Source organism: Epinephelus lanceolatus, chromosome 16 (genome assembly GCF_041903045.1).
Source record: "Epinephelus lanceolatus isolate andai-2023 chromosome 16, ASM4190304v1, whole genome shotgun sequence".
Classification (NCBI taxonomy): domain Eukaryota; kingdom Metazoa; phylum Chordata; class Actinopteri; order Perciformes; family Serranidae; genus Epinephelus; species Epinephelus lanceolatus.
In genome coordinates, this window is record NC_135749.1 from 10,848,126 (window position 1) to 10,871,254 (window position 23,129).

General features: G+C 41.2%; 2 protein-coding genes and 1 pseudogene across 3 annotated transcripts; 1 reads left to right on the top strand and 2 right to left on the bottom strand.

Moving 5' to 3' along the window:
• The first annotated feature begins 257 nt into the window (after positions 1-257).
• pex11b (peroxisomal biogenesis factor 11 beta) lies at positions 258-6,471 on the top strand. Its single transcript, XM_033636252.2, has 4 exons — positions 258-540; positions 3,666-3,781; positions 3,862-4,063; positions 4,184-6,471. Exons 1-4 carry the CDS (start codon positions 485-487, stop codon positions 4,596-4,598), a joined length of 789 nt encoding a protein of 262 aa, XP_033492143.1. The 5' UTR covers positions 258-484; the 3' UTR covers positions 4,599-6,471.
• A 919-nt stretch (positions 6,472-7,390) lies between these two features.
• On the bottom strand, positions 7,391-14,642 carry ilf2 (interleukin enhancer binding factor 2). Its single transcript, XM_033636297.2, has 15 exons — positions 14,502-14,642; positions 12,961-13,020; positions 11,516-11,558; positions 10,849-10,953; positions 10,667-10,744; positions 10,175-10,277; positions 9,740-9,805; positions 9,430-9,546; positions 9,083-9,161; positions 8,870-8,957; positions 8,625-8,686; positions 8,419-8,533; positions 8,197-8,287; positions 7,892-8,058; positions 7,391-7,623 (listed from the first exon to the last, which is right to left on the bottom strand). Exons 1-14 carry the CDS (start codon positions 14,504-14,506, stop codon positions 7,907-7,909), a joined length of 1,164 nt encoding a protein of 387 aa, XP_033492188.1. The 5' UTR covers positions 14,507-14,642; the 3' UTR covers positions 7,391-7,623; positions 7,892-7,906.
• Positions 14,643-14,929: 287 nt separating this feature from the next.
• LOC117263133 (coagulation factor XI-like) lies at positions 14,930-22,999 on the bottom strand (annotated as a pseudogene). Its single transcript, XR_013493596.1, has 6 exons — positions 16,949-22,999; positions 16,641-16,800; positions 16,345-16,454; positions 16,101-16,244; positions 15,860-15,981; positions 14,930-15,759 (listed from the first exon to the last, which is right to left on the bottom strand). The product of XR_013493596.1 is annotated as a coagulation factor XI-like (transcript).
• Between the last annotated feature and the right edge of the window lie 130 nt (positions 23,000-23,129).

Genomic DNA, 23,129 nt, shown 5'->3' on the forward strand with positions numbered 1-23,129 from the left:
TTGCAGTACTACATAGTTTTGGATGCCAACCACCATTATAGAAGAAGAAGAAGAAGAAGTGTCGATTCTTGTTTTTTAAATATATTTTTATATATTTTATATTTTTAAAATATATTTTCATATATGTTTCTACATCTATGAGAGAGATTTTTGTATTTTTCCCTTTGCTTTACCGCTAAGCCTCAGCTCCAGTCCAGCAGGTGGCGGTAATTCACCTAAAACCTGTCTTAAGTTCTTAACTGTAGGTAAAAACGAGGACGAAGAAGAATAGGTTGAACGGACTAAAGTCCTATCTGTGTGGAAGGAAAGCGGGATTATAAATAGTTAAATCTTCTGTCATTAAAGCTCTCCTCCAAATTCAGCTTTTGACAGCACTAGCAACATTAGCTGCTAACTAGCAGCTAATCAGTCGCCGACATAAACAGGGAGCAGGTTGACAGCTAGTTTAGCAGCAGCTCTTAAAGGCCAAGAGGACCCCGCCAGTATGGACTCCTGGGTTAGGTTTAACGCCCAGAGCCAAGCCAAGGAGAGAATTATAAGGTAATGTCACTCATTTTATTAACTATAACGATAACTTTTGAAATTGTACTTTATGTTAGCAACAGATGCTGGTGTTAACTTGCTAGTTAGCTAACGCTAACGTTACATATCTGCTAGCATAATGAACAAACAGTTGCTAGTTTGTTGTAACGTCAGCTGCAGAGAGCAGAGAAAGGTTGACATCAACTGGGTTGCTCAAGTTATTTTATATATTTAATTTGAAAGATAAATTCTGCCTTTGGTCTTTAAGTAAAGTTCACTGTAGCTAACAGACTGTTTTGACATTCACTTCAGAGGGCTGTTAATGAATATGAAGTAAGTCTAAGTTCATGTTCTCCATGTTGTTATAACAAAACAAGTGCATTTGAATCGTATCTTCCCCTTGCTTTCACTTTGATTCAAGTAAAACACACGGTGGGGAGTTACCATGAAAACCTCTCTCTCCAAACTGGCTTGGTCCTTCAGTAATCTTTCATAAAAGATCACTGGTTAAACCGGTTTGCCTGTTATCAGGGCGCAGTTGTTGAAAAAGTTTAAGCCTGATAAGAATGATCTGTATATGGACATCTCATGTTTTGCTATCCAGAAATCCATGTTCCTTACTCTGCTGATTTATTCAAAGCAACAGCAAAGGAAATACAGTACAGGCCAAAAGTTTGGACACACCTTCTCATTCAATGCGTTTTCTTTATTTTCATGACTATTTACATTGTAGATTCTCACTGAAGGCATCAAAACTATGAATGAACACGTGGAGTTATGTACTTAACAAAAAAAGGTGAAATAACTGAAAACATGTTTTATATTCTAGTTTCTTCAAAAGAGCCACCCTTTGCTCTGATTACTGCTTTGCACACTCTTGGCATTCTCTCGATGAGCTTCAAGATGTAATCACCTGAAATGGTTTCCACTTCACAGGTGTGCCTTATCAGGGTTAACTAGTGGAATTTCTTGCTTTATCAATGGGGTTGGGACCATCAGTTGTGTTGTGCAGAAGTCAGGTTAATACACAGCCGACAGCCCTATTGGACAACTGTTAAAATTCATATTATGGCAAGAACCAATCAGCTAACTAAAGAAAAATGAGTGGCCATCATTACTTTAAGAAATGAAGGTCAGTCAGTCCGGAAAATTGCAAAAACTTTAAATGTGTCCCCAAGTGGAGTCGCAAAAACCATCAAGCGCTACAACGAAACTGGCACACATGAGGACTGACCCAGGAAAGGAAGACCAAGAGTCACCTCTGCTTCTGAGGATAAGTTCATCCGAGTCACCAGCCTCAGAAATGGCAAGTTAACAGCAGCTCAGATCAGAGACCAGATGAATGCCACACAGAGTTCTAGCAGCAGACCCATCTCTAGAACAACTGTTAAAAGGAGACTGCGCGAATCAGGCCTTCATGGTCAAATAGCTGCTAGGAAACCACTGCTAAGGAGAGGCAACAAGCAGAAGAGATTTGTTTGGGCCAAGAAACACAAGGAATGGACATTAGACCAGTGGAAATCTGTGCTTTGGTCTGATGAGTCCAAATTTGAGATCTTTGGTTCCAACCGCCGTGTCTTTGTGAGACGCAGAAAAGGTGAACGGATGGATTCCACATGCCTGGTTCCCACTGTGAAGCATGGAGGAGGAGGTGTGATGGTGTGGGGGTGTTTTGCTGGTGACACTGTTGGGGATTTATTCAAAATTGAAGGCACACTGAACCAGCATGGCTACCACAGCATCCTGCAGCGACATGCCATCCCATCCGGTTTGCGTTTAGTTGGACGATCATTTATTTTTCAACAGGACAATGACCCCAAACACACCTCCAGGCTGTGTAAGGGCTATTTGACCAAGAAGGAGAGTGATGGAGTGCTGCGGCAGATGACCTGGCCTCCACAGTCACCGGACCTGAACCCAATCGAGATGGTTTGGGGTGAGCTGGACCGCAGAGTGAAGGCAAAGGGGCCAACAAGTGCTAAACACCTCTGGGAACTCCTTCAAGACTGTTGGAAAACCATTTCAGGTGACTACCTCTTGAAGCTCATGGAGAGAATGCCAAGAGTGTGCAAAGCAGTAATCAGAGCAAAGGGTGGCTATTTTGAAGAAACTAGAATATAAAACATGTTTTCAGTTATTTCACCTTTTTTTGTTAAGTACATAACTCCACGTGTTCATTCATAGTTTTGATGCCTTCAGTGAGAATCTACAATGTAAATAGTCATGAAAATAAAGAAAACGCATTGAATGAGAAGGTGTGTCCAAACTTTTGGCCTGTACTGTATATAATAATAAATAAATAATAATATATAATACAATATATCTTTTATATTTCCTTAATAACCAGTGCTCTAAATGGCACTACATATCACAATGTAGTCTGCTAGCTGTGTAAAGAACAACAGGTATTCACCCCAAAATAAAAAACACATAGTTTGTTTTAGTAGCCAAATTTTGGAGATATTAGCTGTAGAGATGTCTGCTTACTCTCAATTACAATAGCACTAGGTGGCACTTGGCTTGTTGTGCCCAAAGTGCCAATAACATACATTTGAAAAACTCAACAGCAATGTCTCTTTCCAGAAATCATGGCCCAGATACTCAAGATAATCCCCAGACCTTGTTGTGAGCAATTTCATGTAAGAGCTATTTTCTTTTTACTGAACTTCACCTGCCAACCGTATCACAGAGCAGGAAGAAGCGTGCATCTACTCATGACGAGAGACTTGTGCTCATGACAGCACAGGATGTAAACAGCAATGGCATTCTCCATTGTTCCTACATGAAACTCCTCACAGCAAGGTCTATCTTGTGTAAGGAGGTCATGATTTCTGGGAAGAGACATCGCTGTTGAGTTTTTCAAATGTATGTTACTGGCACCTTGAGCACCACAAGTCGAGCACCATCTAGTTCCACTATATTGGAGAGAAGGCAGACATTTCTACGGCTGATCTCCAACACTCTGCGACTCACAACAAAACAATCTAGACTGATAAATGGCACTACAAGTAAGAGGAAAAACGTCTTTTTGATTTTGGGGTAGCTGTCCCTTTAAGTGTTTTAATTTTAAGATGCAGTCATTTTGATCAACTGAACTGACATGTCCGAACAGCTTAATGAGCATGTGTGTTGTGTACTCACAGGGCTGCTCAGTATGCCTGCACTCTGCTGGGCTACACTCTGCAGAAGGGCGGGGCATCAGCTGAACTTCGCAGAACCATCAGTCAGCTGGAAGCACACATGAGCCTAACAAGAAAGTGTGAGTGAAGCACCCGGTCGAGGTGTTTTCCAAGCACCAAAGCTGAAGGGTTGTGGCTGATGTGTGTTTGTGTCCCACAGTGCTCCGTCTGGGAAACTCTGTAGAGGCGCTGGAGTCTGCCAAGAGGGCCATACACCTTTCTGACAGCGTGCTAAGGCTCTGCATTACCATCAGCCACCTCAACAGAGCCATGTACTTTGCCTGTGACAATATTCTGTGGGCTGGAAAAACAGGCCTCATCTCCAAACTGGACCAGCAGAAATGGAGTCAGAGATCTTTCAGGTTAGTCGTGTAGAGACAAATGCATTCATAGTACTTTTTAAAATAAATAAAGGTATGCCCTCTTTGTGTAGTTAAAGAAACTGAGGCTGATGTGACACCTCATGTGGTTGAAATCTGCAGGTACTACCTCTTTGCTCTGATCCTCAACCTGACTCGAGATGTGTACGAGCTTCGCCTTCTCATTGAGTGTGAAGGGCGTCACAGAGCCGCCAAATCCCCGTCATCACCCAACCCCAGCACCACCCTGCCAGCTGACCACCTGTCGTCCCCTTCCACACCTGCTGCTCTGACTACTGTTGCCCTGCCTGTCATGTTGGCGAGGTTTCGCAGACAGCTCCACCTGCTGGTGACTGTCCTGTACAGCAACCCGCCGCTGCTGCTGGACCTGCTGAAGAACAGTTGTGATATCTTCATCCCACTGGACCGGCTGGGGATTTACCCCACAGGGCAAGGCTTTGTCGGTGCCTGTGGCCTGGCATCCTCTGTCCTCTCCATCCTCACCATGGTCCATCCCTGGCTTAAACTCAAGCCATGACCCCAGGTACACAGTGGAGGGGGCCATCAGTGGAGCTCCCAGGAGGACTGAGATGAGAATCTAACAGGGCTAACACACGGATCATTTGGTGATCACATTTTGGAGTAGTGGCAGGGCTTTTAAATCCTCCAAATATCCTCAAACATGTTGCATCCATGAGGAGCTTCTTTCACTCTGCATCACGTACTGATTAACAGCTCTCGGCTGATTACTGACCTGCATGTTTGAACTGTTACAGCTTCATGCTTCAGATGGACGCATAGCAGCGCTGCACAGAGCCCACACTCTCCAAAGCTAGTCCTTACCCATGATGTCATTCGACATCAAAGTCCTTTATCATCTGCTCCCAATACTTAGTACTAAGATCTCATACAATTCATAACAGGAAGAATGTTGAAAATACTAAACTCACCTGATGGTTGGCAGTGGCCCACAAGGTGGGAACTAATGACATCACAGCAGTGCAAAATCAAACTTTGATAATAAATACACTGATTTACCCTGATAGATGGCTCCCTTTCAGTGAAGTCTGTACATTGAGTGTACAGTTGGTCCATTTATCCCCCATAGCGATGACTCGTTTGACTGGGTCTCTAGGCAGGCCCGCTCCACTTTCCTGTGGCCCACCATGAACTGAGCTCAGTGTTGGCTTCCATTAATTTAGGTTAACAGATCGACGCATACAGAAGCTGAACCAAAATGCTTCAGGGATGAAGGCTATCATTCTGAAACAATCCTCTCTCCTTCCTTTACTTCTCGCCCCTCAGTGTGTCCCCTTTGACAGGCTCATGTTGGATCAGACCCATCATCTTGAGCTTGGCAACCAATTTAAACAACAACCATGATGTTTCGCTTTCATGGAAGCCGCCTTTGTCAGTCAGAGTAAACCATGTTTGTGTTTATTAGCAAGTGGCTAACTCAAGGTGTGTTTCGATCCACCTATTTTTATGAGTTTTAAGTTTGCGCATAAAAACTTGAAAAAAAACTCAAAGCATTTTACTCACAGGGCTGCTCAGTATGCCTGCACTCTGCTGGGCTACACTCTGCAGAAGGGCGGGGCGTCAGCTGAACTTCGCAGAACCATCAATCAGCTGGAAGCACACATGAGCCTAACAAGAAAGTGTGAGTGAAGCACCCAGTCGAGGTGTTTTCCAAGCACCAAAGCTGAAGGGTTGTGGCCTATGTGTGTTTGTGTCCCACACAAACAAACTTGAAAAAAACTCAAAGCATTTTAAGAAATTTTTACATTTAGGCCCCTTTTTAAATCACGTTATCTGCTGCCTGCTTTTCTGCTTATCTCGCTGAACCTACTCCAAATGTTCGCATAAGATCACATATGTTCCCATTTTCTTTTGCTGATTTTGATAGAAACCCAACCACTGTTGTTTACACCTGGTGAGTTTGTACTTTAAGCTTTTGGAAGCCACTAAGTGACTGAACTGTCCTGTGAGACAGAGATGCAGGAATATAATGAACTCCACACTGTGTCTTGTGAGGAGGAAAGCATTGCTGCACTGATCTTTGAGGGCTGTAAGGTTCAGGTCTGTTGACGCCATCCAGCTGTGATGTAGTGTTGTACTCATGAAGGTGCATATCTGAAGTCTGATTGTTGCAGACAGGCTGATCCTACACCTCTCCCACTCTTTTCTACTGTCATCACAGCTTACTCCCAGTCATCGCAGATAACGGTCTTTGGCTATTTAATGGTCAGAGGCTTCCAAGTGCAGCCACTAGATGGAAGTACAAGCAGGATCATTAGCCTGAGTAACTATTTAAAGATACAGAGTGAGCTAAAAGGGGTTTAGGGATACAACATGATAGTCTGGATGTGAATCTTTTTGACTTTTAACTGTCAATAAAAGCTTTTATTGAATGTGCATTTCCAGTTATTACCATGCCTTATACTTATATATAACCAATTTCCACATACGTAAGGTAAGGGGACTCTCAAGGCACCTCTCAAGGGACCACTACAACATGCAAGATCACAAATGGGATGGGAGCAGCCATCCAGACAGCGGCATGCTGTATTTTGGATGAGCAGTTTAATCGGCTATTTTAATCCAATCATCAATCAATAGAGAGGCATACGATTTGATATGAGAAGTGGTACTGGTTTGTTTTAAGAAAGCAGTCCCTCATATGAGTGATGTGACCTATCTATAAACAACATGCGGTCCTCTGGCACCTCCTTGTGCTTCCAATGACATTTGCAGAATTCACCATGCATGTAAGAAGACTATCAACCAATGCTAGGCGGGGAGTCTAATGCAGCTGTCAATCACTGCTTGGGCACAGCAGTGTACACAAGACAAGTAAACATAAAAGAAGATGACCAAAAGCTTTCACAGAAGACCGTTGTGTTTACTTGCCTTGGCTGTGCATTTGAGACTCCTTGGCTGTGATTGGTTTTTGTTCAAGCGCTGTGGATTCTTGCAGGAGGAAGAGGTTTTCTGTCTCGTACTACTGTCAGGATATAGTGATAATTTCACTAAATATGATAAAAAGGTTACCTACTGTACCTGTAATGATCTAATGCCAGTTTTTTAATTAAAAAAAAAATAAGTCACCCATTCATCAGTGAACATTCGATGGCATGTTGTCATTTTGGACCTTGACCATCAGTCAAACTTTACACCCATCTACATTTCTTTGTGCTGAAATCCTTTGATTCTAATGGTCATTGCTGTTTGCAATAAAGAGCATGCGTGTGACTGGACTGTTTGATCTACTTTGAGCTTTGACTCATCAATACTAGCTTTAACTTTGGCACAAATAAGACTCGGGCTAAGTAAAATTAAAAAAATGTTTATTCAGGGTGTTACTGTTACAACAATGACGTAAAAACCAAACAAAGGGAAAGTAAAAACATAATAAAAACTCAAAATAAACAATACTAGTCAGGGGACCAGTGGCTCTCAGGTGGAACATTTTTCCTGCTGGTGTTTCTGTCCAGGTAACATCCAAACACACACCGTGGCCCGTCTGGAAAGACTTCTTAAATAGGCTTGCTGGTAAGCTTATACTGTGGAAAGAGAGCAGTGTGTTAGTGGACCTGTGATCATCAGTATACTCAAACCACTGTGTTGTAGTGGTTGATATCAAAAGCTGCATGGCTAAATAACATTAGGGCTGAGTGGTAAAATGGTTCTTGTGTTCTTGTGTCTAACTTAAACCCTATTTTTTCATCAGGAAAAAAATCAGGAAATAATGAATAATATGTCATGGTATTCTGTAAAATATCTGAATTGGTAAAGCTAGGTGTTGGTGCTACAATGTAGAGATGCCCCAACCTTAGCTCCTCCTCATCACTCCTGGGTCTCCATGCTCTCATCCTCTCCATCTCCTCCTTCGTCCAGAGCTTCATCCTCCTCCTCCTTCCTCTCTGGAGGTTTCTCGTAGGCCTTTTCTGACGGAGTGACGATCACACCGTCCCATGTGGACATCTCTGTTGCCAGGTCTGCAGCGACGGTCACACAAGACTCTGATTAGTATTATTTACTTATTTCATGGTGTAGGCAGGAACAGTTTGTAGAATCAAAAGTAATCAAAAGTATCAAACATGCCACTAGATGTCCAATGAATGACATGATCTTACAGCTGGCGTCTCCCTCGAGGCCGAGGATCTTCCTGTATCCTCCATGAGAGAGAACCCTCACCAGTGTCTGAGCTGTGAAACACACCATGTCCTGCATAAACACACACAAACTCAACATCAATGCACTGTCACGAGGAATACCACTTTTAGAGACACACATCTGAAAGTGTAGGATGCTCATGCTCTGTGTAGCCTGCAGTAAAGTCACAGGAGCAGACCTACCTGCTGTTCCAGAGTCATGACTGTGTGCACCCGGAAGTTTCCACTCTCACAGGGGTCGGTGATGCCCACTGAGCCAGGCAGAAATAGACCAGCAGCCAGCATCTGCAGGCAGCGCCTTTAAAACACACAAGCCCAACACAACGTTACAACAATGTCCCGTCTATAGTGGCGGTGTCTACATGAAACTGAGGTGAGTGGGAACCAACCTGTATGCGACATTCAGTGACAGGGGCTGCCTGGAGGGGTTGTTCATCACCGCAGAGTGGCCCTGGAACACAAGGGAGAAAAGCGTCACCGCTGTGACCTCATCACAGGTATTAACACAACCCTCTACAGCTCCTGCCCAGTGTACCAGTCAAGGCTTAAATTGTAAATGCAATCACTTTTTTTTTTAAATCTGGGTCAAATGTCAGGACTCTGGAAGTGTGATGCAGCCGACATGAGGTCTTACCAGCAGGTCCAGGATCCAGGGAGTGAGAGGTTCAAAACCAGGAAAGCGCAGCCTCAAATCCTTCAGCAGGCGAATTAGCACTTTGACCCTGAAAATTGTAACATCAAAAAAATCCAATACATTATGAGAACCTGTTGTGTATTTGTGCCTATGCATGCACAACCTCTAGTAATAAACAGCAGGCCTAATGGGTGTTACAAGAGACGTCCTTACGTTGACTGAGAGGCATTCTCCTCGAACCAGCGGGCGTGGCGAATGGCAGCAAGCGCACTCTGCAGCACCTTGATGTCCACTGAAAAAACAACAACAAAATTTAACCTTTGCATCCCCATCTGGATTTAAAGGGACTTTGTGGTTCAAAACAAGCACTGTAACCCCTCAACTACCAGGGTGTCTTCTCAGCTGTCCTTTTTCACTGTTTAATTATTATTATAAATACACAATCACAAATGGTGCAGAGATGACGGTAAAGGACGTCTCTGACTAGACTAGAGATCACAGTCTATGCTAGAGATGTGGAAACATGCTGAGTGTGTGTGTGTGTGTGTGTAAGCTCATACAGTGCAGCTCAGGGTCCAGCTTGCGCAGGTTGGGAGGGACGGTGGTGATGAGGATCTTGACTGTGGCATCAGCTGAACTGATCTCAAAGCCCGTCTCATTGGTCAGCATGGACAGCACTGAAACCAGCACATATACATTACATAAGCAGTTTGACATCGCCAGTTAACTTTAGGCCACTGCGGTAATCAATAATCGGTGCATCATATATATTATTATTATTATATTAATGACAGAAACAAGGAAAAGCATAGTAAGTCCCCTTCAAATTGTATATTTCATTTGTTCACCCCAACAGTTCCTCAGTGTTACCTTCAGTAGGATCCTGTGTGCGAAGGGTCTCCACCACCTTGTTGCCAAGAGCAGCGACAGCCTCCACTATAAAGGAAACAATCATCATCCATCCATCATTACACAGGTTACATTACAAAGGACTCTAAATAAAGCTTGCCTAACTTTCTCTCGCCACTTTGATTAATGTAATAAAAAGACAATGAAACAAGAAAGGGCAATGCCATTCACATTGACCAACTCAAGACTGTTTCATTGGCAGCTGGATATTGTATTAAACCTCAGTTCTTTTTTCAACAAATCAACACGTGTCTCTTGCACTTGAGTACTAAAACACTGTCAAATACGCAAAGAATCAATCAATTATCTAAATGTAAAGAATTCATGAATCAAATGTCTTGACTTAGAATCAATATCCACATTAAGCAGATGACATTACTTCCTCAAATAACTCACATGTAGGGAGGATCTTGAGGATTACAACCAGGTCGGCCACATTGTGTCCGGTCGTCATGGTGCCCTTCTTGTACGACCCCACCTGACGCACCTCTTCAATTTGCTATGAAGGGACACAGGTACAACATTTTTAACATGTACGTAATGTAGCGTTATTAACCAGCTCATAATATTTGCAGGCTACACATCTATTTATTTTTAAAACTTGTGAAACAGCAAATATTTACACTAAACTACGTTTTTTTAAGATACTTAATATGACACTGTGTTTATCCAAGTAACACTGTATAGTTTTCTAAATATATAAAAACTCCTGAGATCATTTTTGTTCACACTGACACACTGTTAAACTGGTACGATCTTCTGGCAGAACAGTTCATCAATTCATTTAAATCTTTAATTTGTCACACACATCATCATACAAGCACAATATGTAGTTATATGGTGCACTGTACACACTGAACTATAGTAATGTGAAGAAAAACCACTCACCACTTCAAAGTTGCCCGGTGCAACAATCAGGTTGTCAATGACATTGTTGATCTTTGTGACCAGGGACAAGATGGAGGACTATATGCAGGAAGATACCAATAAACATCGCTTCTGTCAGTGAGCAGTCAACAGAAATTGGTGAGGCAGATTGTTATCTAGTCAGCATGTGTTTGTGGACTGACCTGCTCTGCAGGTGTGGGGCTCAGGTCCTGGTTTCTCTTCAGCAGACACTCACTGAAAGCTGTCTCGTCAGGTGCAGGCTTTACTCTGGGGAAGGCCATCTCACACTTGGGATAAACAACAGCCTATTTCAGTACTCTGAGTTGTGACACTACTACAGTGGTGTTATGAGGGGGCTGGGCGATGCGTGGAAAATCAGATATCACAATATTTTTTATCAATTACCTCTGTATGTGTATTGTGACAATGTTGTAGGGTTGACTGGTGGTGCTTTCACAAAATATTTACACAATTAGATTTTTAATAAATAATCAAGTGGGTGAAGGCAAATAATAAAACAGCTAGAACAAGTTCAGAACATTACATCACTTTACTGTAATGCTGCCTTTATAACCAGGAAAACATCTTGTCTCATATACCGATATCAATATAATAACAATATACTGCCCAGCCCGAGAACATGGTCTCCTTAACATTAATCACACAAAAACATATCATCTGCCTGCAGTGATGCCCAGGTGTACCCCAGGACTGTGACATCACTGCTGGGTGGGGTTACAGGTGCAGAGAACACTTCTTCTAAACTTCAGCCAACCACATCTAAAAGTGCTTGTGGCTGTACTTACTCTTTAAATGCATTTCTTGTGTTAAACAAGTTTTGTTACTCACCACATAAAAATCAAACGGGATGTGTGGGACAAATGGACGGTACCTGAACAGGAATGTAGAAAAGAACAACAGTTTGTAATTTTGTAATAATGACTTCAAGCAATGACCACAGAAATATTCAACTAACGTGGGGCATCAAGGATGGTTGGATGGATGGCATTATTTCACATCGAATTAGTTGGTGATATAGACAAAAGTTAGTCATTATTCTCACAACAATATATTTATTATTAAGGTTGTAAAATGATTCTGTTTGACTAAGGAAAAGTGCTCAAGGTTTAAAACACTCACAATACACAAAAAAAGGTCTACCTGGAAATAAATCATGACATGAGGAACTTGTCAGGAATGAAGCAAGAAAAAAAGCATGATGGACTAAATAAAAAAAAAAAACACTCAGTATCAGCTGTATAGAACCTGTTTCATTTCAGATTCTTTTTTGGTTTGTTCCTGAGATTCATCACATGTAGTGCTTTCTTTGAACAACAGTGTTTCCTAATACACACTGACAGGTGTATGCAGACTAGAGCCATTTTGGGGGGTTAAAAAACAGTCAATTTTGCACTCATTTCAACAACATACAGCAGGTGGACACTGTCTCTGAAGGGCTGCTCTTGGGTGAGTGCTGAAAAGTGTTTTGTTCAAACCCTACGCACAAACCATTACCAAACCAAATTATATATTATCATCATGAAGGAAGCAAAGGAAAGGGAAGGCTGTATCTTTTAGTTTTTCAGCAGTCAAATGTATTTTAAATTAGGTACTAATGTAAAGGCAGGCCGATCACCTAAGTGTGCACTGCCCTGTCTAATAAAATATTATATTGGAATGGACTCTTCAGTTAACACTGTAATAATTCACGTATGGGAAGAAACTGAACAGGATACGGCTATTAAGAGTTTAGCATGTTTCCCCATGGAATCAAATACACTTCATTGTCCCAGTAAGGAAATGTGTGTTTTAAAGATTTTTTTTTGCCTTTAATTGACAGGACAGTTAAGTGTGGAAGGGGGGGGACATGCAGCAAAGGGCCACAGGCTGGACTCGAACCCGGGCCGCTGCAGCAACAGCCTTGTACATGGGGCGCCTGCTCTACCACTAATCCACCGACGCCCCGGAAATGTGTGTTTTAACAGTCTGCAGGTTAATGCTGCTTAGGGAAAATCATACATTTTATATACAGGGCTGCAATAGTATGTTTAGAACAAAATTCTTCACCCAGCCCTAGTTAACCCATCTGTTAGCAGTGAATTATATAAAGTCAAAATTAGAGACAGCTTCAAATGATTTCAGAGATGTGCCAGAAATCAGAACACTGTGGTGTGTGAGGGAAACATTATGAACCTGAATCTACCTGCATGCTAGAGTCCTGCTAGGTTGTTTCAATCGATATCTTTAATATGTTAATGAATAAAAGTGAACAGCAGCTTGGTGGCTGAACTTACCCTTGGACCAGACCTCCGCGGGACCCAAAGCGGCCTCCCCGGCCCCTGCCGCGGTCCCCTCTGGACACAAACACAGAGTCAGAACTTCTTAAAAACACATGCTCATCTATGCTAATGTTGCTGTGGCATCTTAGTTTAGGCATCATTTAATTCTGCCAGAAATCAGCATCTTTATGAACTTACCCATTTCCATATGAACAGCTATTTTCCTACATGTTAACCTATATCTAAGAGTGTAAAAACATAGTTTTATTAACCACACTCACCAACTACTGACAAGACAGAGGCCTCAAAGTTGACCCATATTACATGCCCACCACTCCTGACACAGACATCTTATTGAAATATAAAAATAACAGTTCGGCTTTCTGATTGGAAAGCTAACAAATTCTCCACAATTTCAATAGTTTTGTTCCAAAATAAATAAACAAAGAGTTTTTTTTCCAACCAGTGGCTTCAAAATAAAAAAAGTAAAGATCTGTGCACCTTTGCACGAATTTGCACTAGAAATTTCTGCTGATTTGGGCTTCCTTTTGATTAAATTTCATTTTAATTTTCAGTTGTGATGGCAAACAAATGTGAATTTTAATCTGAGATAAAATAAAAAAAATCATAGGCAGCATTAAGGAATTGTATGTTTGACTGACCTACCGACCATATACTCACAAGTCTGCTGTTGTCTGACCAATATTGGCACAGCGTTAACACTTCAGGAGATGCACACAAGTGTCTAACTTTTTAACATCTTAAAAAAATAAACAAATAAATGAATCTGAGTTTAGCCTTTTTTTTCTTTTTTTTGCAAATTCTAATTAAAGGACAGAAAAGATGCCAAATTTGCATATTTATTTATTTATTGTGGATCAACACTACTGAAGTTGTGGATAACCTTGTTCGTTAGTTATAATCAGAAAAACACACAGCTGCTATTTTTGAAGAAGATATCTGTGTAATATGGGTCATCTTTGAGGCCTCTTATCTTCTCAATGGATGACCGTTGTGGTTAATCAAACCACAATGTAACTTTTACTTATACAGGTTGACGTGTAAAAATATATATGTGTTTAAATGGAAAGAGGTTAAGTAAGAAAGTGATTGATTTCTGGGGGAATGCTCCCAGCTATCAAGCTAACATTATCTCGCTAACCTAACGTAACGTTACTCAAATGCTACACTCATTCATTCATTCACTTACGTTAGCTACTTGTCTGGGCGATGTAGCTAACATTAGCCCACAGTGTAGCTGTTAACTTGCTTGCGTCAAGGTAAAACAAAACTCCACAATTCAAAGATGATAAGAATTAATATGCTTCACGGCGGCGACACATAATAATAATAAATAGCGCTATTGAGCAGGCTAACTTACATCTCTCACATGCTAACGTTAGCTAGTAGCCATCGCTCAAACAATGCACGCTGCTAGCTTCATGTTACGCTAACATAATTCCGCCTACGAGTTAATACCTACAGTCAACACATTGGTTATATATGACTGTCAAACTAAACTGAATATATTATTGAATGTACTGGAGTATAATTACCTCATTGCGTACGACGTTTTGATGATTTAATGTGAAAATCCTAAGAGAATTGTGGACCGGCTCCCTGCGGCGGCCGCTGCTAGCTACTGCTGCGTCCGCCTCCTCTTCTTCGTTGGTGTCTAACAGCAGCTTGCATCCTTTGCATTACTGCCATCTTCCGGAGGTAGTTAACTCCTACAGCAAGGACACTCAACTCGCTTTGTGGGCCACTTTGCAAAATGACATGGGGGCAGGGGCTAGTTTATTAACAAATAATAGTAATATTTATCAGTATATATAATAAATTGCCTGTAGTTTTCAACCTTGCGACGTTTGCTGTCCACATTCATCTTCGTTAAGAGGCACATCCCAGCACTCCACAGGTGTGTGCAGGGGCGTTTCTCAGATTTGCATACATTTGGGGCACATAAAAAACGAATAAAAATCAAGTCACTTTAAGGTGATGCTACGACATGCATGACAAGAATCAAAATCAAAATCAGCTTGTAGCTAGTGCGTAGCCTACACAATCATGGAATTTGACTGTGGTTTTTGTTGCTCTCTTGCTGCTCAATGTTTATTCAATATACAAGATACTCCATAGTTTAGCTTCCCCACTCCTGAATCAATTTATATTAACAGTTCATAAGGAAATAAGACAAACAAAACCATCATAGGGGAGACTGTTACATGAAACATTGCTCATGCTCAAACTGCCTTTTCAGTTATAGCAACAACAATGTAATGCTCTACCTACAAATGTAAGAGATTATATTAATCTTAATCAGTTTAAAACTAATGTAAAAAAAAAAAGCTAAAACTGGCTAAATGCAGGAAATACATAATTTAGTAGTGCTAGAAATTATTGTAATTCTGGAATAATGCATGCCATACAACACCCTTGGTTCCCCAATCATTCAATAAATCATACATTTTTGCCGTTTTCTGTGGAGACATTTTCTCCACAAATTCAAAGTAGCACAGCATAACTTACAGATTTACAAATGGTCATTTTGTGGGTGAAATGTATCCTTAATGCACGTGACTCAAGACACTGCTATTTGGGGAAAGCCCCACACTCCCTATTTCAAGTGCCCCAAGTGTAGGAAAATAACAATATGCATGACCACAGCCAACATACTCTACCTGACGTAAGCAAAGAAGGTGCAGTGGTGATGAGCAGAACACAATATCTGACAGTGTTCAGGAGAGGCCGCAGGCAGAACCTCGACGTTGTGTCCTGGGACGTCAATGTTTGGAAAAAGTTTGCCCTGACATGCTGTATAAAACAAGCAGTCCAAAGAGAAAGCATGCGCGACAACAACCCGCACTGGTTGTTGCTCCAGTCAATACTACCTTTGGTAGGAGTATTAGATTACCTGTGGTACAGTGTCCACTATTGATTGGTAGGTTATGGGAGAATCCAGATACTATACCACCCTTTGCCAACACCGTAGGTGTCCTTGGCACTGTCCAGCTGAATTTGAGGTAGCACTTGTACCTTAACATAAGAGAAACAACATCGTTACAAAACGTCATAACTCAAAATGGCCTTCTTGCTGGTTGAATTACACCTTTGTGGGTAAACTCAAATGAGGACACTGGAGTCAATCAATTTACCTGGTCCTTTCATCTCTGTAGTTCCCTGACAGGCAGGATCACGTGTGCATTCTCTCTGACGGTCCTCATAGTTTGCTGTGAACAAGGTCCGGAAGTCTGCCCCAGGGAAGTCCACATGATGATACACCCCACGCAGACAGGGCTCTAGCAGATGGACAGCCCGACAGAGAGATAAGAGGAGTTTTACCACATGCTATTAATTGCTGATGGTTTTAATGGTGGTTTAATATGGTTGTGCACTTACTTGGGTCTGGGTTGCAGGGTTTCAGAGAAACGCCAGAGGTGTGACCGTGCAGTGTATTCTGAACTCTGGGCTGTCCAGAGGGAGAGGCCTTGAGGTAACAGAAGAACTGCCTGGTGGAGACAGAGCCAGGCGTACCAAGGTCAACAATTGGCATTTAACAAGGTAGACAAAGGTTTAAGGGCAGCTCTGGTTAGACAAAGGTTGTGTATTTGTTAGAACTTTCATTTTGATTTATTTTCATTGTCATGTCATATGTCACCTTTTAATCACTCTGTAATAAGTTTCTAGTTTTATACCTGTTATCTCTGGTCCAGTCTGGACGAAGGAAAGTAAAGAAGCGACAGGCAGGGTGCTGGGTGCAAAGCAGCTGACAGTGCTCAGCATCAGGAGAGGTGACATGTTTGATATCTGATCCTGGGAAATCCACATCCCTCAGGAGCGATTGTCTACATGAATCTACACTCATGAACAAATGGAAAGAGAAACACATAAACATTTACCTGTGCATATAGGCTTAAATTTGACTAATTTAGTAAGTGGTAAAATACATAACAGCACTTACATATGTGGCTACATAGAGTAAGGAAACAGTATTATTTATTACCATAACTCATGGAGACCCCACAGAGGCAGAGCAGACCCACCGCAACCAAAAGTGTTCCCATCCTTTCAGTTCTGAAGCCAGTAAAGATTCTTCAGTCACAACTGCAGTCAAAGAGCTTCCTCAGCAACTGCAGGAATTGCCTGAAAGACAACATTGGAACTGACACATTTATACATTTGATCGATTTGCATGACTGATTGTTGACACCTTCAGCCATTGTTTGGCAGTAACCACTGCACAGGTGACCTGATGTGTAATAACCAAGAAAAATACACACACCCAAACCTACAAGCTAGAACAGCAACTGTCTCTATTACTAAACAAGCATGCAGGAGAGCAGAGCATAGCTGATAATTCTGCGAAGTCATGTCCATCATTTGTTGGACAATACCAATGAACTCCTCACAATCAATAAACTAAATAAGTAAGAGGCCAGAGCCTCTGTCAATGATTATTTTAACATCAATAACTAGCTTGAGTTTAAATGGATGTGATTTTTCCTGTCCTGGGCTTTAAGTCCAGGAAAGCCATGTCTTGACACTCTACACCTGCATGCCACTGCTTCTTGACTGAGCAGCACATCCGTTACTGAGGGTAAATATCCTGTTTTAATAACATCACTGCCATGTACACAGGCTTCGAGGGCTATTTCGGACTGAGAAAACTGTACAAATACTATCTTATTTCATCCATTTTACACGATGACAGACAGACTGTTGTTACAGCTCATTCTCAGGTTACTGTACAGCCCGCTTGAATCACCCATCGGCTCTCCTACTCACGCTTGCTGCACAGGTAGGGGAAGCCTGTTAAGGTTAAGCAGAATTAATAATGGCACTGGTATCAATAAAATCGTAGTCATGAATATTGAAAACATTTTCAGAGTACTAGAATACACTCAAGTGAAAAGTACTGTCACTTTAAAGACATTTCATTCAGGTAAATGTACTTGTATAAAAATGTGCTTTGATGGCATAGAAAGAGATAAAGAGATAAAGAAAACCCCAAAATAAATTACATTTCTATTTATGTGTTGCACTCTTAAACAGACAGGACTCCACCAGTCTTCTGCTTGGCAACTTTGGTCTCCCCACCCATTTGTACGTATGTCCATCCATCCCATTCTTGTGAGATTTTAACAAGGCGTTGTGGGAATTTCTTCAAATTTGGCACAGTTGTCCACTTGACAATGAACTGATTAGATTGTAATGGTCAAGGTCACTGTAACCTTGCATCTGTCTCATTCTTGTGAACAGAGTGTCTCAACAACACCTCAAGGGAATTTCTTTAATTTTGGCACAAATGTCCACTTGAACTCAAGAATGAATTGATTAATTTGAATTTGGTGGTTGTAGGTCAAAGATCAAGGTCCATTGACTGATTATGACACAATTTTACACAAATGTCTAATAGGCCAAACACTGGGCTGTCCAGAGGGAGTGGAAGTAGAAGTGCCTGGTGGAAGGTGAAGCATGTGTACTGAGGTCAGCATTCAACAAACATGAATAAGGCAGACAGGCAAAGGCTTCAGGGGAAGGGTGGTGAGAAAAATGTTAAGTGGCAGTAGATGGCACTTGAATCTGAATGCACCAGTGGAGCAACCAGACCTCCATGTGATCCAGCAGAGTTCAGTAATGTAACAGGATGTAAGGAGTCATAGGTGGCCGAACATGACTTCTCTTACTGCCAAAAAAGTTCATGCCCATCAACTCTATCTGAAGTTAAAATAACAAAAGGTTATTGTTTTATGCTTTCAGTCAATATTTGCCCATCAACCAAGTATCATGTGAACATGAAACATGCATCACTGCCGTTCCAGAGGTGATACGTGCAGGTACATTACAGTTTACATTTGTATATTTGACCTGTGGCATGCATGACTTGTAGCTGACAAAGTCAATACCTGGAAGTAACCACCTCTCAGCTGACTTTATATACAATAACAAAGTAAAACAAACTTAAACTGGAAACCAGCAGGACAGAGATCAGGGATTAAAACCCAGCAAAAATCATGCATATCATTTACAGATGAAAAATGATGTTAAATGTTCAGTGTGTGGGATTTAAGTAGATATATAGGCAGAAATGGAAATATGTTGGCTTAAGGACATAATCACCTGAAAATAAGAATCGCTGGGTTTTCGTTACCTTATAATGAGCTGTTTATATCTCCATGCGGCGCAGGTCCTCCTCTATCGCCATGTTGCACTGCCATATTTATACAATAGCCCAGGATGGACAAACCAGACACTGGCTCTAGTTAGAGGTAATCTCATTTTCTCATCAGCCACCTTAGTTATAAGCCCCTCCACAACAAGCAGCATTGCAAAAACACAGATTTTATAGTGTTAAACTGCTTTATACAGTGTTTTTACTGGTTTTAATTACTGGGTCCATTTGTTTTGGAGAAGATGAGATCACCCGGTCTGTTTGACCTCTTCAACAATGAACATTTGGGGAATTCTAACAGGGAGAAGTTTTGCTGGTTCAGATCTGCAATCCTCACCATGCTACTAAATCATATCTTAATCTTACACACGGTTCCTTTAAGTAAAACAACCAATGCCACAATATAAATATAGCCTACCTTATCCTCTTGAGACCCTGAGTCCTCATATAAGGACATCACATTTTGAGTTCTCTGCAACTTATATTTCATTCCACTTAACTCAGACCTGTTGTCCTTGTTCATGGACACTTTTTTGACCCATGTAGTAGTAAGTAACATAGTAAGACCACAATACACTAATCCATGTAAAAACAAGATGGCAGCCATCTCTCCCAAGTCAGTCTGGAGCCAATCCCAACACAAAAGTCCAAAAGTCCAAAAGTCCAAAACCTGACCACATGTTATGGTTGAAACTTTCTTATTTATGATTAATAATTAATAATTGACATGGCAACAAAATGGACCAATTTTAGCAGCAGTAACAAGCTGAGATGCTGTTAATTCAGAAGTGCGCGTTTGAGGACGCTGGGACTTAATTATCATTGACAATGTTGAGTTTTTTATTTATACTTTTCGGGTCCTACTGATCCAAAATAGCTAGGACAAATAAAAAATGTATGCCAAACAAAGTTAAGGTCTCAGGAGTATATGACACCATAGATACCTTATAGTGTCAGAACAGAGAGCCACTTATTGACTGACTAAATGAATAACAGACACACTGAGAGAAGTAGTTTCTTGTTTGTTCTTCTTTTGAGAGTTTGAAGAATATTGTTCTTCTTTCACTTGAGGGCAAACATGCTAATCATCATTAACTGATGCTTGTTTTCCCTTTTTTTCAGGCCTTTATTGCAATTAACCTAATATAGCAGACTGTATTTTGAGTTATGCTATTGCCTAAAATATAATAGTTGCACAAAGTGTCAAATTACCGTGTTTAGATCATGTTCTGTCCGACGTTTGCGGTTAATTGAGTTAGGCTGACATGCTACGTCATTGGCATTTAGCTGCAATGTCTAATTAAAGCCACCAGATGTCACTGTTTACTCCTAAAGTTTCTTAGGCCTGCTTTAAAGTTAAAGGTGCTGTATGTAAGAATGTGGCCAAAACGGTTACTGCACTCAAAATACTGCTGCGAGTCATGTGTACAAATACAGACATGGCCGTCAAAGATCCTATTCTTGGTATGGGATGGAAATAAAGTAACTTTGGTTCTTGCTGGTTCTCATTTTAAATGCGGTTCTATTTCTGCCGCAGTCCTTTCACGCTGCAGCGTGTGCACCCTCCACCTCCCCATCACCATTAAGTCTTCTCAGAATCAGCCTCATTCGTCTCATCAGCCATCAACCACAAAGTTATCAGCCACCACCACCTCTACCATTGTCTAGACTCCATAGGGGGATTTTTCTTGCTGCCGCATGCGCCCTTAATCACAATAAAGTCTCCCTCTGAAGTCCAAGCGCCAAAAACTTCTGTTAAATCTTATCAGCACAAATTATCTGTCAATCTATACACTCATATCCCGTAATATACGTTATCTTTATTTCATTCTTCTGTCTGTCCTGATTGAATTCACTTTTCAGTTTGTAAGATGATTTTCATTTTGAATTTACTTTCCCCACACACACTATTCTATATCACCAATTGTAAACCCAAGCCGTTGCTAAAGGATACAAGATCAAGGTCACAGATTCTCAGAGGTGAGCATCAAATGTTCATGTAATCAGTTTGTGTGTGTATCATAGTGTGTATCCAACAGGACAATGAACCTAAGCACACAGCCAAGATAACACAGAGGTGGTTTAGGGACAACTCTGTGAATGGCTCAGTGGGGAGAGCTGACAATGGCTGTCCATGGATCTGCTTGAGAGGAGGTGCAGAGAATGGCAGAAAATCCCCAAATCCAGGTGTGCGCAGCTTGTTGGGTCATACTCAAGAAGACATAAGGCTGTGATTGTTTTTCTTGATAAGTGATACATTTACAAAAAACCCAAAAATGATCCCTGAGTCCCAGCTTCAAGCTAGAGACGCAGATGTTACTGTTTATAAAAACAAAATCAGGACACATGAAAGGGAACAAAAATATTTAAACCTACCTGTTTGTTTAAAATCTGAGCTTGCCAAGATTCAAATTAATGGATAACCTGGTGATGATCAGTGCTAGACCTTAAGACAGACCTTAAGGGAACCATGAACCGTAATGGTTGTATCACCTAATCAATTAATTTTTTGAAGATGCATCCACATTTTACTCCAAAGGGGAGAAAAAAACTGACCTTGTGGTGTTGTGGCAGAATGGGGTTTAGTTATATTTCTCATCTGCAGCTTAGAGTGCACAGTTGCCCACGTACAGTTTCACATGGTGTGTGTTTGGGATACAGGTCATAGGAAATTGCAGATTAAATAGTCAACTGAACCCATTAAGAAGAGCAATGTATTCAGAGTTATTGTGAATTTGATAGTACGATTGCTTTATTGAAAGTACAGTAGTACCATTGCCAATAGTGGGATAGTTAGTGAGCTAAAACTGTACATTAGTAGTTGAGGTAGCACGTTGAAAGGCACATAGTTAAAGTCTTGTATGTTGTATTGACTTAAAAGTGGGGCACACTGGTAGTTCACATGGGAAAGGTGCAGCTAGCCCTTGTTGCAGCAACATACCATGACTTAGTCATACCAAAAATTAGAAAAAACCCAAAACATTCGGCCACAGGGGGAGCCACAGCAATCTGTCGCATTTTAGCCATTTTTAAGCTTTTTTCTGTTGTTATAGCGCCACCCAGTTGCCAATTAGAGTTAAATTTCTCCAGTCACCTTGAGGCGTCCTGTTCTATCTACCATGTTTAGTAAAAATCGATACGGCTGTTAGGCCTAGATAAGAAATTAGCTCTCTAGCGCCCCCATTTTGTTTGATGGGGTCAATAATGGAGGGGTCCCCTCAGATTATGTGTGGTCATATGCCTACAAAGTTGCGTGGTGATGGGTGAAACCCTTGAGATGTTATACACCTTTATGTGATGAGCCACGCCCTCCGCAATATTCATTGCCTTATAGAAGCTCAGTTTTAGTAAGTTTTCCAACTTTTGCCAAGAGGGAACTTTAGATATTGGTCCCTAGATTATGTTCATGGAGTTTCATGCAGATCGGTCAAACTTCCTAGGAAGAGATCGATTTGAAGTGTTTTTCAAAAAATTCAAAATGGCGGAAAATCTATATAAGCGGAGGTTATGGGTTCTTGAGGCAAATTTGTTCCTCATGAGGAGAGGCATCTCTGTGCAAAGTTTCATGTCTCTATGACATACGGGGCATGAGATATGCCCATTCAAAGTTTGCAATTTCAATCGGTTGCTATAGCGCCCCCCTTTGGCCAATTGATGTAATATTGCTTCATTTGCATCCTTCCATGACCCTCTACCACTGTGCCAAATTTCACATGGATTGACCAAGTCAGTGAGGAGAAAAACGTGGAACAGACACACACACCCACAGACAGTTTTCGTCATTATAAAGTAAGATAAAACCATCATGTCTGCATTTCCTGCCTGTGACTGTGAGAATTGACCCTACACCATATTAGGTTTACTCTGATATCCTTTAAACTGATGACCAACCTTATACACTGGTGCAGGGTAATTAAGTTTTGGCTCATCTATGATAACAGTAGCTCCTAGAAGTACCTCGGTGTGTAGTAACACAATGACAATAAAAAGTTGTATTGTGTTAATAATGATG

What these genes read in the sequence shown, in the direction of transcription:
- ilf2 (XM_033636297.2), bottom strand. An exon ending in CGCGGAGGTCTGGTCCAAGG is followed by an intron (nt 11,559 to 12,960) that starts GTAAGTTCAGCC and finishes ATTCCTGTTCAG; the next exon opens with GTACCGTCCATTTGTCCCAC. An exon ending in TCCCGTTTGATTTTTATGTG is followed by an intron (nt 10,954 to 11,515) that starts GTGAGTAACAAA and finishes GTTTATCCCAAG; the next exon opens with TGTGAGATGGCCTTCCCCAG.
- pex11b (XM_033636252.2), top strand. Translation starts at nt 485, where the DNA reads ATGGACTCCTGGGTTAGGTTTAACGCCCAGAGCCAAGCCAAGGAGAGA. An exon ending in GCCAAGGAGAGAATTATAAG is followed by an intron (nt 541 to 3,665) that starts GTAATGTCACTC and finishes GTGTACTCACAG; the next exon opens with GGCTGCTCAGTATGCCTGCA. An exon ending in TGGAGTCAGAGATCTTTCAG is followed by an intron (nt 4,064 to 4,183) that starts GTTAGTCGTGTA and finishes TGAAATCTGCAG; the next exon opens with GTACTACCTCTTTGCTCTGA.